At 29.1% G+C, this 15,290-nt stretch overlaps 2 protein-coding genes across 2 annotated transcripts in view; one reads left to right on the forward strand and one right to left on the reverse strand.

Moving 5' to 3' along the window:
* LOC135960450 (3'-5' exonuclease Snipper-like) overlaps positions 1-15,290 on the reverse strand; it is a 106,850-nt gene that overhangs the window by 75,666 nt on the left and 15,894 nt on the right. The window lies entirely within an intron of this gene.
* The window catches only part of LOC135960448 (uncharacterized), a 249,771-nt gene continuing 244,039 nt past the window's right edge, over positions 9,559-15,290 (forward strand). Inside the window, exon 1 of the mRNA XM_065511741.1 lies at positions 9,559-10,294. Within this exon, the coding sequence (XP_065367813.1) occupies positions 9,613-10,294 (682 nt within the window). The 5' untranslated portion in view covers positions 9,559-9,612. The remainder of the gene's footprint in view (positions 10,295-15,290) is intronic.

The following is a 15,290-nucleotide window of genomic DNA, read 5'->3' on the forward strand; positions in this document are numbered from 1 at the left end:
GTTAGATAAACACGTAACGTAACGGTATTTGAAATAAATAAATCAAATGTAACGTAATCGTTGTGCTGAAATAAACGAAAAGTGTGTCGTCGTTTTAATTAAAAGCAAAAGAAAATAAATATTAAAGAAATTCAAGTGATTTTTTGTAAAAAAAATATTGAAAAATTAGAAATATTTAAGAAATTTAAAAAAAATCGATAAAAAATATTGAAAAAAATAATAATTCACACAAAAGTTTGGCAAAAATTAAGTAAAGTGCGTTAAAAAGAGTGATTGAAAATAAAATTAAACAGCCTTAAAGTAAACAGAATTTTTCTAAAAGAAATTTTGAAAATTTGAAACATGTTTGAATAAAGCAACTTTTTTGAAGATTTTAGGTAAAGAATAAAGATTTCTAAGGTCTCGAAATGAATTGCAAGATATTTAATGAATAGGTCTGGGATTAGTTTTATGTAATTAGCCATAAGGAACAGAAAATCCCAGACAAATTATATAGCAAAGAATTAAAAAATGTATCTTGTGTCTTTTAAAATGTTATAGCAGGAAATTAAACAAATTTCAAATAATTTTTTTCGAAAACTCTAGAGCAATAATAAGATATTTAAAAAATATTGCTGAAACATTATAACAAATATCTTGGAATTCAAAAATTTATAATTTTTTTTAACAAATGATAAAAAATCAAAGAATGTTAAGGCGTAAATTTACGATTTTCAATGAATTCTGGTTCAATGTACTAACAAAACTAAACACAGAAAAATTCTCAAGGTCTCTAATTTCCATTATAGTACAAATTTAGTTATTTTTCTAACAAAGTTTTTAAACAAATTTAAAAATGTCAAGGAATACGATTTTGCCAATTTTGAAATTGCAACACTTTTCACAAAACTACTTCTGATAACATATTAAATAGAGATTATTGGTAAATTATTGGCAAATTAAAGCAATTGTTATTAATCTATAAGTTTTATTAAAAAAATTAAATTTTTATTTTTTTTTAAAAATGTGTGATTTTCAATGACTGCTAACTGTAGCGTACTTGTGTTAATTAAATAAAATTATACACAATCCTTTCGCTAAGAAATCTACTTTCAGTTGCAGTTAACATTTATTCATTTCTTAAACAATTATTTAAAAAATTATACAAAAATATAAAGACGAAATCAAAATGAATATTTTTTATATAGAGAACTTTCTATGATTACTGGCTGTAGGGTGCTGGTCCAAATATTAAAAAAGTTCCATAGAAATGATTTTGAAAGATTTGGACTTTAATTTCAAAATAAAATTTTAATAGTTTTTGAACAAAAATTTTAAAAGAAGCTATAAAATTATAAAGGCAATATTTAAAATAATATTGCTGATATTCCTTGTATGCTGGCGGTAGGGTGATGGGGACAATTTATACAAAGTTATATTTAAATGATTAAACAAAATGTTTACTTTCAAATAAAGCTAAAATTGCAATACTTTTTCGAACAAAGTCTTCCAAGGAAATTAAAAAATTTAGAAGCCAAATTCAAAATATTTCATTTCATTTTTTTAAAATAATTTATGTTTTATTAATGCAGGTTGTAGGGACATGGTCATAATATTAAAAAAGTTCCCTAGAAATGATATAGCAAGACCTTAGCTTTAATTTAAAGTTAAAATTTTAATAATTTTTAAACAACATTTTGGAAAGAAACAAAAAAATTATAAAGGAAATATTTAAAATAATATTTCTGATGTTCCTTGAACGCTGGCGGTAAAGTGCTGGGGAAAATTTTAACAAAGTTATATTTAAATGATTAACTAAGGTGTTTGCTTTCAAATAAAGCTAAAATTGTAATACTTTTTCTAAAAAAGTTTTCCTAGGAAATTAAAAAATTAGAAGCAAAATCCGAAATATTTTTTTTTTAAATAATTGATGTTTTATTAGTGCAGGTTGTAGGGACATGGTCCAAATATTAACAAAGTTCCTTACAAATGATATAGCAAGACCTTGGCTTTAATTTAAAGTTAAAATTTTAATAGTTTTTAAACAAAAATTTGAAAAGAAGCTATATAATTATAAAGGAAATATTTATAATAATATTGCTGATGTTCCTTGAATGCTGGTGGTAGAGTTCTGGCGGTAGGGTGCTGGAGGGAAATTTCAGCAGAGTTATATTTAAATGATTAAAAAATATTTTTACTTTCAATTGAAGTTAAAATTGTAATACTTTTTCTAACAAAGTCTTCCAAGGAAATTAAAAAAAATTAGAAGCAAAATCCAAAATATTTACAATTTGTTTTTGAAAAAATAGCGGATATTTTATTAATGCAGGTTGTAGGGAGATGGTCCAAATATTAACAAAGTTCCATAGAAATGATTTTGCAGGACCTGAACTTTAATTTCAAAATAAAATTTTAATAGTTTTTAAACAAAATTTTGAAAAGAAACCAAAAAATTATAAAGGAAATATTTATAATAATATTGCTGATGTTCCTTGAATGCTGGTGGTAGAGTGCTGGGGAAAATTTTAACAAAGTTATATTTAAATGATTAATCAGGGTATTTGCTTTCAAATAAAGCTAAAATTTTAATATTTTTTCGAACAAAGTCCAAGGAAATTAAAAAATTTAGAAGCAAAATTCAAAATATTTTCAATTTTTTTTAAATAATTGATGTTTTATTAATGCAGGTTGTAGGGAGAAGGTCATAATATTAACAAAGTTCCTTAAAAATGATATAGCATGACCTTGGCTTTAATTTAAAGTTAAAATTTTAATAGTTTTTAAATAAAATTTTGAAAAGAAACCAAAAAATTATAAAGGAAATATTTAAAATAATACTGCTGATGTTCCTTGAATGCTGGCGGTAGAGGGCTGGGCAAAATTTTAACAAAGTTATATTTAAATGATTAACTAAGGTATTTGCTTTCAAATAAAGCTAAAATTGTAATACTTTTTCTAAAAAAGTTTTCCTAGGAAATTAAAAAATTAGAAGCAAAATCCGAAATATTTTTTTTTAAATAATTGATGTTTTATAAGTGCAGGTTGTAGGGAGATGGTCATAATATTAACAAAGTTCCCTAGAAATGATATAGCAAGATCTTGGCTTTAATTTCAAAATAAAATTTTAATAGTTTTCGAACAAAATTTTGAAAAGAAGAAGAAGAAATTATAAAGGCAGTCTTTAAAATAATATTGCTGATGTTCCTTGAATGCTGGAGGTAGAGTGCTGGAGGGAAATTTTAACAAAGTTATATTTAAATGATTAAATAAAATGTTTACTTTCAAATAAAGCTAAAATTGTAATACTTTTTCTAACAAAGTTTTCGTAGGAAATTAAAAAATTTAGAAGCAAAATTAAAAATATTTTAAATTTTTTTTAAATAGCTTATTACTGCAGGTTGTAGGGTGATTGTCAAAATTTCAAAAACTATTTATAAACTATTTATCAAGGTATCTTTATTCAGTTAAAGTAAACATTTATTAATGTTGTTAACAAAGTTAAAACTAATTTAAATGACAAGGGAAAATCTAAAATATTTTCCTTTTTTTTCATATTAAGAATTTTCTACTAATGCTGGTGATAGGCTGCTTGTATGAATTGAAAAAAAAAATTCACACAATGATTTAGCAAGGTTTCTGCTTTTATTTAAAAATACAATTTTAATAATTCTCCTAACAAAGTTTTGAAAAAAAAAACATTAAAAAAATATCAAGGCAAAATATTTAAATTTTTTTCAAAGTTCACAGATATTCTATGTTGGCTGGTTATAGGGCACTAGAGCAAAGTTCTTTTTATAGAATTATTTATATAAAATAATTTAAATTCTGTCTATTCTGTTTCTTTGTCTATAAAATCTAAATTCTATAAAGCCTACTTTTAGGCAATATGACTTTTGATCACACACAACCCTTCAAACAACCAAAAGAAGCCAAATTACAAAGTATGACATTAAATACAACAGCATACTTTCAGGATGTCATCAAAGTTTGTTCAAATTTCAAAGTATGTTTTGAGGCTAAATAAAATGTAGTGTTTTTTTGTGGTTAATCTTTATAAATTTCCTTAAAACTAGCCGCAAAATTAAAGGTAGTTGCATGACAGTTTTGAGAAATATTAAAACAAAATCCTACTAATTAGTGAGATAATTTTGAGAATAATATTAAATTGTGAAGAATTGTTTGGAGAGGTTTTAAAGTACATATACAGTGGGGAGCTCAAATGAGTACATGTTTCTATTTTGTGCACTTCTTATGGAATAAAAATAAAACTAATAAAGCAAATCCAAAAATTTTTTCAGTCATTTATTTTATGTTTAATATGTAACAAAATGAATTACAATTAAAAACAAAAAACATCCAGTTCTAAATAAAAAACAGACAAAACTAAAATAACTCGCATGTACTCAATTTTGCACCCCACAATAACTTTAGGGTAGAATTGCATTTTTTAAAAAAATTTTCAAAATCCTTTATTACGTAAATAAAATTTTACACGCATTGGCATATTTTCTATAAATTTTTCATTAACTTTTTTTGGAATACTCGCTCTCTCGTGCTCAATCCGCTCTTAAAGCTCGTACAAATTGGTAGGAGTTAATCGGTATTGTTTCAACCGCCAATTCACGATTCACTAAAAATTCTCAATAGGATTGAACTCAGGACATTAAGCTGATAACTGCATTAATAAGAAATTTTTCTAGGAACACCATTCTTTACGATTTTTGACGTGTGTATTGGGTCACCATCCTATTGAAAAATTACTTCTTCTGCAGGATTTCCTCTTTTATATACAAAAAAGGTGATGATGAGACTACAAAATCGGTATGGTGAGTCTGCAAAATAGTCAGATGGTTTTCTTTTCCCATTATTTCATTGATTCTTTGCATTGGTCCAAGGTGGCACTATATAAAGCAACCCCATATCATTACCGTGTTTTACTGTTTCCTTACTGTGTCACCAATTTTGAAAAAATCGGCGAAATAATGAGTTAAGAATACTATCTGCGTATATTGAAGACTAATCATACCGAATTTATAGACTTGCCATTCCGATTTTGTAGATAAAAGCGCCAATCATGTCGAAGAAGTTATTTTACAGCAGCACGGCAAATTAAAGCACCCATCAAAAACTTTGAAAAATGGTTTAGTGAGCAAAATTTCTACCGAAATAGTGTCCAGTTCGATATACCCACCTCAAAACGTAATCCTCTTTGTATTTTTCACATTCATCTTTTGACTTTGTAGGTTATAACGCTTATCCTGCAGAAGAAGTAATTTTTCAATAGGATGGTGACCCAATACACACGTCAAAAATCGTAAAGAATGGTGTTCCTAGAAAAATTTCTTATTAATGCAGTTATCAGCTTAATGTCCTGAGTTCAATCCTATTGAGAATTTTTAGTGAATCGTGAATTGGCGGTTGAAACAATACCGAAGAACTCCTACCAATTTGTACGAGCGTTAACAGCGGATTGAGCACGAGAGAGCGAGTATTCCAAAAAAGTTAATGAAAAATTTATAGAAAATATGCCAATGCGTGTAAAATTTTATTTACGTAATAAAGAATTTGAAAATTTTTTTAAAAAATGCAATTCTACCCTAAAGTTATTGTGGGGTGCAAAATTGAGTACATGCGAGTTATTTTAGTTTTGTCTGTTTTTTATTTAGAACTGGATGTTTTTTGTTTTTAATTGTAATTCATTTTGTTACATATTAAACATAAAATAAATGACTGAAAAAATTTTTGGATTTGCTTTATTAGTTTTATTTTTATTCCATAAGAAGTGCACAAAATAGAAACATGTACTCATTTGAGCTCCCCACTGTAATATATGATTTGAAGCATAATTTTAGGATGAAAATAATGATCAGATCATGAGTTCAAAGGAATATTTTTGTTTTATGAATTTGGTTACTAAAAAGGTGAAATTTCTAAAACAATTTTAAATGTTTAAAAAGTAATGTTTTAAGCTAATAATAGTATATATACATTTATAGTTAAAAAATAAAAATGAAGAATTTTAAATATTAATTTTTTTTTTAATTTTTAACTTTGGAGGCAAATAATTTAAAAATTTTGTTTGTAATGGGTATCATTTGAATACCTTTTTGGAAAGCCTGATTTATTACGAATCAAATAAGCGATATTTCATCTAGCTATGGGTTAAATAGTTTCGAAGATATTCAGAAAGTTTTAGGGAACATTTTTTTTTACAAGCAAAATTATTTTTTTTTTTTATTTTTAAAAATTCATAAAAAATCCAAAACAAACAGAAATTCGATTCTATTTTCAGGACATGAAGCTAGATATATTATAAATAAAACGTATAATAATTTATTCAAATCCATAAATAAATATTGATTTTATTTGTAATTTAGTGTAGCTACTATATTATATTCCGGTATAAGTAAAACGTTTTGAATTTTTTTAAATCCTATAGAAAGAGAATCTTTTAAGCTTTTAAAAAATATATTCATTGGTTTAAATTGATAACATCTGAGGAATTTTTATGTGAATTTTTTTTTTTTTTAATTTTCAACTTTCTCAGCAAATAATTTAAAACTGTTGTTCGAAAGATATATAATTTGAATTGAAAGCCCGATTTATTATGAATCAAATAAAATATATTCATTTGTTAAACTTGATAAAATTTTAGGAATTTTTATGTGAACAAAATTTTTTTTTTTAATTTCTCCCAAATTTTTCAACTTTGTTAGCAAATTATTTAAAAATGTTGTTCAAAAGATATATAATTTTAATATATATTTTGAAAGCCCGATTTGTTACCAATCAAATAAGCTATACATCATTTAGATATATCTGCAAAAGTTTAATAAATATTTGGTGAAAACTGTTTTTTTCAAGAAATTTTTTTTGATTTTTTTTTATATTTAAAAATTCGTAAAAAATCGAAAACATTAAAAAATTTGCTTATATTATTAGAACGTAAATCTAGATATATTACAAATAAAACGTAAAATATTTTATTCAAATCGATGCATTATTGTAAATAAAAACTATTAAATTTGAGGAAAATTCTTTTTTTTTTTTAATTTTTTCAACTTTGTTAGCAAATTATTTAAAAATGTTGTTCAAAAGATATATAATTTTAATATATATTTTGAAAGTTTGATTTGTTACCAATCCAATAAGCTATATATCATTTAGCTATATCTGCAAAAGTTTAATAAATATTTAAAATGTTTTGGTGAAAACTGTTTTTTTCAAGCAAATTTTTTTTTAATTTTTTTTATATATAAAAATTCGTAAAAAATCGAAAATAGTCAAAAATGGGCTTATATTGGTAGATAGTAAATCTAGATATATTACTAATAAAACTTAAAATATTTTATTCAAATCGATGCATTAATCTAAATAAAAACTATTAAATTTGAGGAAAATTCTTTTTTTTTTTAATTTTTTCAACTTTGTTATCAAATTATTTAAAAATGTTGTTCAAAAGATATATAATTTTAATATATATTTTGAAAGTTTGATTTGTTACCAATCCAATAAGCTATATATCATTTAGCTATATCTGCAAAAGTTTAATAAATATTTAAAATGTTTTGGTGAAAACTGTTTTTTTCAAGCAAAATTTTTTTAATTTTTTTTTCTATATAAAAATTCGTAAAAAATCGAAAATAGTCAAAAATGGGCTTATATCTATAGATAGTAAATCTAGATATATTACTTATAAAACGTAGAATATTTTATTCAAATCGATGCATTAATGTAGATAAATTAATTGAATTTATAAAAAATAATTTTTTTTTTTCAAAACTTTTTTCAACTTTAGTGCCAATTATTTTATAAATTTTGTTTGAAATGAGTATAACTTCATAAATTATTTAGAAAGCCTAACTTTTTTAGAATAAAAAGAAATATTTCTCTAGGGTATTTATCAGCTCTATAGTTAGGGAAAAATTCAAAAAGTTAAGAGGATAAAAAATTTTTTTTCAGGAATTTTTTTTGATTTTTAAAAATTCATAAAAAATCGAATATCACTACAAATGCGATTCTATTCTAAGTTTCTAAAGCCAGATATAATAGTAATAGAATGAAATATATTCTATTAAAATCGTTGAGTAACTGTAGATTTTATTGCCAATTAAGTGATGTTACTATATTACTATATATATTTAAAATTCTTATGAAATTTTATGTTATTCCTTTTGTGTCTGTGTGCGTAAATCAAGCTTTCGAACATGTTTGTATTAAAAATCACCAAAATTGGTTAAATATTAAAAAAGCAAATTGTTCGAGAACTTAAGAAGTATTTAGTGAAAACTGTTTTTTTCAAGCAAAATTTTTTTAATTTTTTTTCTATATAAAAATTCGTAAAAAATCGAAAATCATTAAAAATGGGCTGATATTAGTAGATAGTAAATCTAGATATATTACTAATAAAACGTAGAATATTTTATTCAAATCGATGCATTAATGTAGATAAGCTAATTGAATTTTATCCAAATAATTTTTTTTTCAAAACTTTTTTCAACTTTAGTGCCAATTATTTTATAAATTTTGTTTGAAATGAGTATAATTTCATAAATTATTTAGAAAGCCTAACTTTTTTAGAATAAAAAGAAATATTTCTTTAGGGTATTTATCTGCTCTATAGTTAGGGAAATATTCAAAAAGTTAAGGCGAAAAAAAATTTTTTTTTTAATGAAATTTTTTTGATTTTTAAAAATTTATAAAAAATCTAAAATCACTACAAATGCGATTCTATTCTAAGGTTCTAAAGCCAGATATATTGGTAATAGAATGAAACATATTCTATTAAGATCGTTGAGTAACTGTAGATTTTATTGACAGTTAAGTGATGATACTATATTTATATTTAAAATTCTTATGAAATTTTAAGTTATTCCTTTTCTGTGTGTGTGTAAATCAAGCTTTCGAACAAAATACAAGACCGAGATTCATGAAATTCATGCAAAATATTTATTACAGTCTTATGTAGAATGATATTGAAAATCAGCCAAATTTTTTAAATATTTAGAAAGTAACAAAGCAAATTGTGCGAGATCTTGGCAAAAAATTGTTTATTTTATCTTTAGATTTATTTAGCTTTAGCTAGATTGTACTTGCAATGTGCTCAAGCAAGAATATTGGCGTGACTATTTAATAAAAAAAAAATTTTAAGAAATTTTAAATATTCAGCTATATTTTTCTATCTGTGTATGTGTAAATCACGCTCATGTCTAAAATTCAAAAGCGAAATTTATGAGATTCTTCCAAAATATTTGTCAATTTCCTAAGTAGTTGGTTATTGAAAATCAGCCAGATCGAGAAAAGAAAAAAAAAGTTACACAGAAAAATGTGAGACAATTTCGAAAAATGTTTAGATTTTTAACAAAACTAATTTTAAGGTATATATTTAAGACTAAAGTTAAATCCGGGTTTAAAACTTTAAAATTTGCTGCATACTTTAAGGCTGTTTACCAAAGAACTTAATTTCAATGAAATTTTGTGTTAAAATTGTTCTTCTTAAATCTTACAGGCAAATTTTCGAAAAAAAAAAAATAATAAAAAATCTATACAAAGTGAAAAATATTGTGAAAGCTAATTTATATAAAAAATATAAAAAAGAAATCCCTTAAAAATTTATAGTTTATAGAAGCAACAATGTTGCCTTTACCTGGTACCACTACAATAATGCCCACTGCAAACTCCACAAAATCTTCATTATCAACAACATCAACAACAAGAGCAGCAATATCATCAACAAATTTATGGCCATTATGCCAACAACAAATACCATTTAATACAAACAAGACAGCAGCAACAGCAAAACATCAACAACAACATAATAATAATAATAGTAAAAAACTAGCAACAGCCACAAAAAGTTTAAAAAAAGTTGCCACAATTGCAAGTAGCAAGTGTATTAAGCATAAAAAGAATTCAATAGCAGCAAAAGCAGCAGCAGCAAATGCTCAGAGTAAACATCAACAACATCAATGTAAACTAACAACACTTAAATGCAAAAGCAGCAACACTAACATTATTGACAACGAAAATAGCAACAACAGCAACAACATTGTTAGTAGTAAAAATACAACAATTTGTTGTAAAAATGCCATTAAAAGAAAACAAAAACGAGCAATTCGTTGGCCCTTGTCATCATTATCATCGGCATCAGCAGCATTTTCACCATCTGTAGCAGCATCATCGTCATCATCATCATTATACTCAACATCATACTCCCGGATATTTTGCCTTTGGCTATGGATAGCAATTTCATCATTGGCCTTTGTTCATTGTATACCATCACCATCTTCATCGATACAGCAGCTACAAAAAAGAGGTAAATTGAATTTTTTTTCCCTCTCACACTCTCTCAATTTTAAGTGCATGTGCATCTTATGTTGTGGAAAAGAGCAATAGGATTGTTGCTGCAAATAAAAGAATTGCCTAGTTTTAGGCTGTAGTACTAATAATGTTTATGGTGAGGAGGGTTTTATTAGGTAAAAAATGCATTTAGTGTGACAAGTTTGAAAGTAACTGAAGTTTATATTAAGAACATTAAAATAAGGACATTAGTGGCTAAAAACATTAATTAATTTAAGAAGCTTTTAAACGTTTGTTTATTCATTTGAATTTTTTATTTATTCATTGACTCTCTGGGTTATAAGACAGTAAGGTTTCCAGGCAGCCACGAATTGAAGGAAGAAGAATAGCAGCTCTCGTGGGTCCAAGCAATGTTCCCTTTGTGTTAAGACAGTTGCTTATGTAGATGATTTATCTGTGACTGAGTCAGCTAAATATCTGGACTCTATCTCCACATTGAATTTATTCATTGACTCTATGGGTTATAAGACAGTTGCTTAGGTAGATGATTTCTCCGTGACAGAGTCTGCCAAATATCTGGTCTCCATCTAGCAAGGTTAGGAATCGGCACTCTGGACTCTCTCTGTTTGGAGAATTAGAAGTAGATTTACTGTGAATCCCGCGAAAACGAATTTTGTGCTATTCTCAAGGAAATACAAGATCTCAATATATTCCAGAATCGAAGATATCTTGGAATCACAATACACAGGCAATAGTGTCCAAGGACGTTGCCCATTTAATCGTGTAGAAAGGTTATAAGGAGATCCCGGGACATTAAATCCAGTAATACTAAATGATTGAGTTATTAAGCCCATACTAATGTAAGACTCTCTTGTTTGGTGATCAATTCTCGGTAATTTCAACCACCATTGATTCTTTGAAAAGTTCATAGGTACCACGATAAAGCTGATATTCGCACATCACCATCTAAAGTGGGTACCGGGACACCGAAATGTCTGTGGGAATTGCATTGCAGATTCCTTGATCAAAAAGCGTTCCTCGCTCTGGGAAGATGAGGTGGACCGACTGGTTGCGTACAGCTCTAATCGAGCAACTGATGGGTTCAGGGGAGAGTCTATGAACCACACTATCTAAAGTACTTTTCTGGGAATTGGTCAATTGGTCGATGATTAGGTTGACCGATTGGTTGGCGTACAGTTCTCAATGTGTAAACGATGGGTTCATGATTGCGCGCAAGCTAGATGATCGTTTGAGTTCACCTGCATGACAACAGGGGTTATATTGCCACAGCTCTGCTACACATTCCGCGTGATCAACTACAGAATTTGGTGGCATTGATCACAGCTCACTGCCTGTTCGGTGTGAACGCTAAGAGAATGAAACTCCCATATTATGACTTCTGTAGGAGTTGTCATAATGAAGGAGACGAGGGGAAGGTAATGTACTTCCTCTGCTACCACCAGGGCTTGGTTGACCGGAGATTGGAAATTCAAGGCGAATTTTTACCTTCCCGCCCTGAAAGATATGAAGGAGACGGACGTCAGAATGACTAAATGTAACGAAATGATTTTGTTGAGGACTCGATTTGGTTATATTTGGAGAACAGCTTTCTTTTGGATTGGTCGCAGATTAACCAATGAAGACTAGAAGCATTTAGTGTCATATGGAGCCTTTAATGTGAAATTCTGGGCGAGATTTCCCTGAGCGTCTTGAGCGATATGTCGGAGTTGGACGTCAGATGTTTGGATTCCATCATAAGTACAATGGAATGGTTTGTTTGAGAATTCAAATTGATCAGATATGATGAATTGCTTTCCTTCATTCTTATTTGCGAAGACATTGCCAAGAAATGCATAGACTGGATGGAACCCTCAGGGAAGCAGACGAGTTGGAAGACCAGCTCATACCTGGAAGCGACAACTAATAACAGAGCTTTCGAGATTGCGGATGAAGTGGAACGAAGTCAAGCATCGTGCAGAAGATCGAGATTATTGGAACCAGCTTGTTATGGTCCTATGCTCCCTCGAGGAGTGAAAGCAACATATATATTCTTATTTGCAGTTACGGCTTAATTTCAATTGGTCATTGATTGAGCCAGTGCATATAACAAGGAATTGATTGGCTTCTATGTGGAGACACAAGGTAAGATATCTAACCAAGTAAATTTCAAGGTACATAACATGATCAGACTGTTTAATGATCACATTGTTAAGTATGACAAGTTATCTCCATTTACTCGTATTCCTCCAAGTCTCCACACGTCTGAAATAATTATCTAGATCTTACGATGTCATACTTGAACTAAGAATGGCAGTGTCATGTGAAAAGATCAAACTATCGCAGATTGGAATATCAGAGGTCCAAGAACATTTCCCTGTGGAACATTAGCGTTGATTCTAAAGTCTCTTTTCAGATAACCACCATACTTTGACCTAAATTGACGAGTCTCACTCAACCAAATGTTGACAAATCAGCGGCTGCAGTGTAACCCGGAAATGTTTTCCCCGGGAAGAACTTCCAAAGACAGCACAACTGTGTCAAAAACAAACATACATAAGCAGTTCGATATCTAACACTCTATTTATAAGTTGGTACTAGGAGGCAGCAATCATTCAATCTTATGTATCGGACCTTTATGCCAAACTGTGCGACATTTAAAAAGATAGTCAGATTAAAATATTTTTGTATCTCTCCAAGTTAAATGGTTAACTTGCTAACGGAAACTAAATTGTGGAACTGGGGTAATAGTTTTGAAAAACACTTTCATATGCTAACTGGTCTATAGGAGTTTGGAAGTGTCATAGCCTTTCCTGGATTGGTATTATTATTATCTGGGAAATTGTCCAATCATTTGGAAAAAACGCCGAGTTTTAAGATCAAATTAGGTATGTTTCAAATCATGGATTGTGTTATTAAATCAGAACCTGGTGACTTTGTTAGGTTAATATTTGTAGTGTCCTTCCAAAATTTGTGTGTTTATCATTTGTTAAACTTGATATGTAATTAACATTTCTGAGATACTCTTCTGAGAGAGGAACTCTTCTTAGATTTATAATTTCACCGGAGAGCCTTTGACATTTTGAATATTCTAATGGATCTTCCAATAGGGACTTCCGAACTTCGACAGTTCATAGCAGCCATATTGTTGGTATTACATCTGCCAAATTGCCTGCCATTTACTCAGTTTGTTTTGTCAAATCACCACAGACTATAGTGTTCAACAAAACGTGCAAATGATAAAATTATTCTATCAAAATGGGAGCACTGTTCGGGCAACGTTCCATGCACTTGACACACTTTAAGGTGAGGTCCGTTTCTGGCTAAATGGGTACGTCAACAAACAAAATTGACAAATTTAGGCCGATACCAATCCACATGAGATCCAAGAGCGTCCAATGCAACCCAAAAAAGTAATAGGTTCATATTTCTTGAAGAACGACGTTGGCCAGGACATCACCGTCAACGGCGAATTGGATGAAATGGATGCAAACGACATGTGGTTTCAATAAGACGGCGCTAGGTTCTACACAGCTCATGCCAAATTGGACATTCTGCATGTGCAATTTGAGGGCATGGTTATCTCACGTGTAGATGATGTGAACTAGCCAACGAGATCGTGCGATTTGAGACTTTTTTCGGAGGGTTTTCTTAAGTCGCAGGTCTATGAGAATTAGCCACAAACCAAAGCCAACATAATCCATGACATTGGTCAAATTCAGTATGATTTATGCGTAAGAGTCATGAAAATTTTGATATTTTGGATGCGGGAAATGGCGCCAGTCATTTGTTATGTTATGTATCGAACATTATAGAATTTCGTCGTGAGCAAATAAGGCTAATTGTTTTATTCATTACAGGACACTGTATAATTGGGACACATGCTAGGAGATTGGGCCTACGGTACAATGACTACTGTAGGAGCTGTCACAATGAAGAAGAGGAGGAGACGGTGTCCCACCTATTCTGCCAATGCCCGGCTCTGATAAACCTGAGGGAACGGATCCTCGGATTACCATTCCTATCATGCTTAGATGAGCTATCAGGATTGAGTCTTAGACGAATCTACTCTTTCATAAGAGAATCTGGTTGGTTTAGCCTGGAAACGATGGACGTATAATTAATACATAGACGTTTACCCCTTGGGTATCACAATGGGATCAGTTTTCTTAATGGACCCAAGTGAGCTGCTTGAAGAGTGGCTACCCATGGAACCTAACCTAACCTATCGAACATAATGACATTGATAGACCTTGCAAAACAAATATCGATGATATTTCACACACACTTTGTTTTACATATTTAAAGATAGGAAGAGCTTAAGGAAATACGCTTTTTAAACAAATAATCGTAGACCATCTGTGTTCATTCATCAATCCTATTCGATAATGCAACCAAGCGAATATTTATATTACTTTGCGATACAGTTTTGTCCAAGGACGACCTGCTTGTTGCATTTTTTCCCGGATATCTTAACTTGAGAAGATATTTCCACCTTATAGTATTAATGATGAGAGCCTTAATTGATGCAATGCTGTAAATGATCAGAGAAAATTCCTGAGCTATTGCCCGATCTGAGTCAGTGTAGTTTATGATAGCATTGCCCCGCAGTCCATAAATCCTTAAGGTCCATAAAGCTCCATTGGTTTATTAAATTTAAAACATAAGTTAATAACGCGTTTATATCTGTTGTTACGAAATTGTACTTGAATTCAAATATAACGATTTTAATGGATTTAAAGTTGCATAATGCTATTTGAAAGCAGTGCCTCTCAAACTGTAACATATCTGTGGGCATTATTAACATTGAATAAAAGCTTTGAGTTGATCATTGATTGTAGGTATGGCAACGCGACTCGTATATTCGAATTCGAGCTTTGACAGTTAAAGAACATTGTAGAAAGTTTACCAGAGATGGCGTGTGTGTTCGAAAGCTCTAGAATAAATGAGCTTTGACAGTTAAAGAACAATCTAGAGTGCAGATGGCACTGTTATAAATAGTGGCACAGGTTGCA

Source organism: Calliphora vicina, chromosome 5, assembly GCF_958450345.1.
Source record: "Calliphora vicina chromosome 5, idCalVici1.1, whole genome shotgun sequence".
NCBI lineage: Eukaryota > Metazoa > Arthropoda > Insecta > Diptera > Calliphoridae > Calliphora > Calliphora vicina.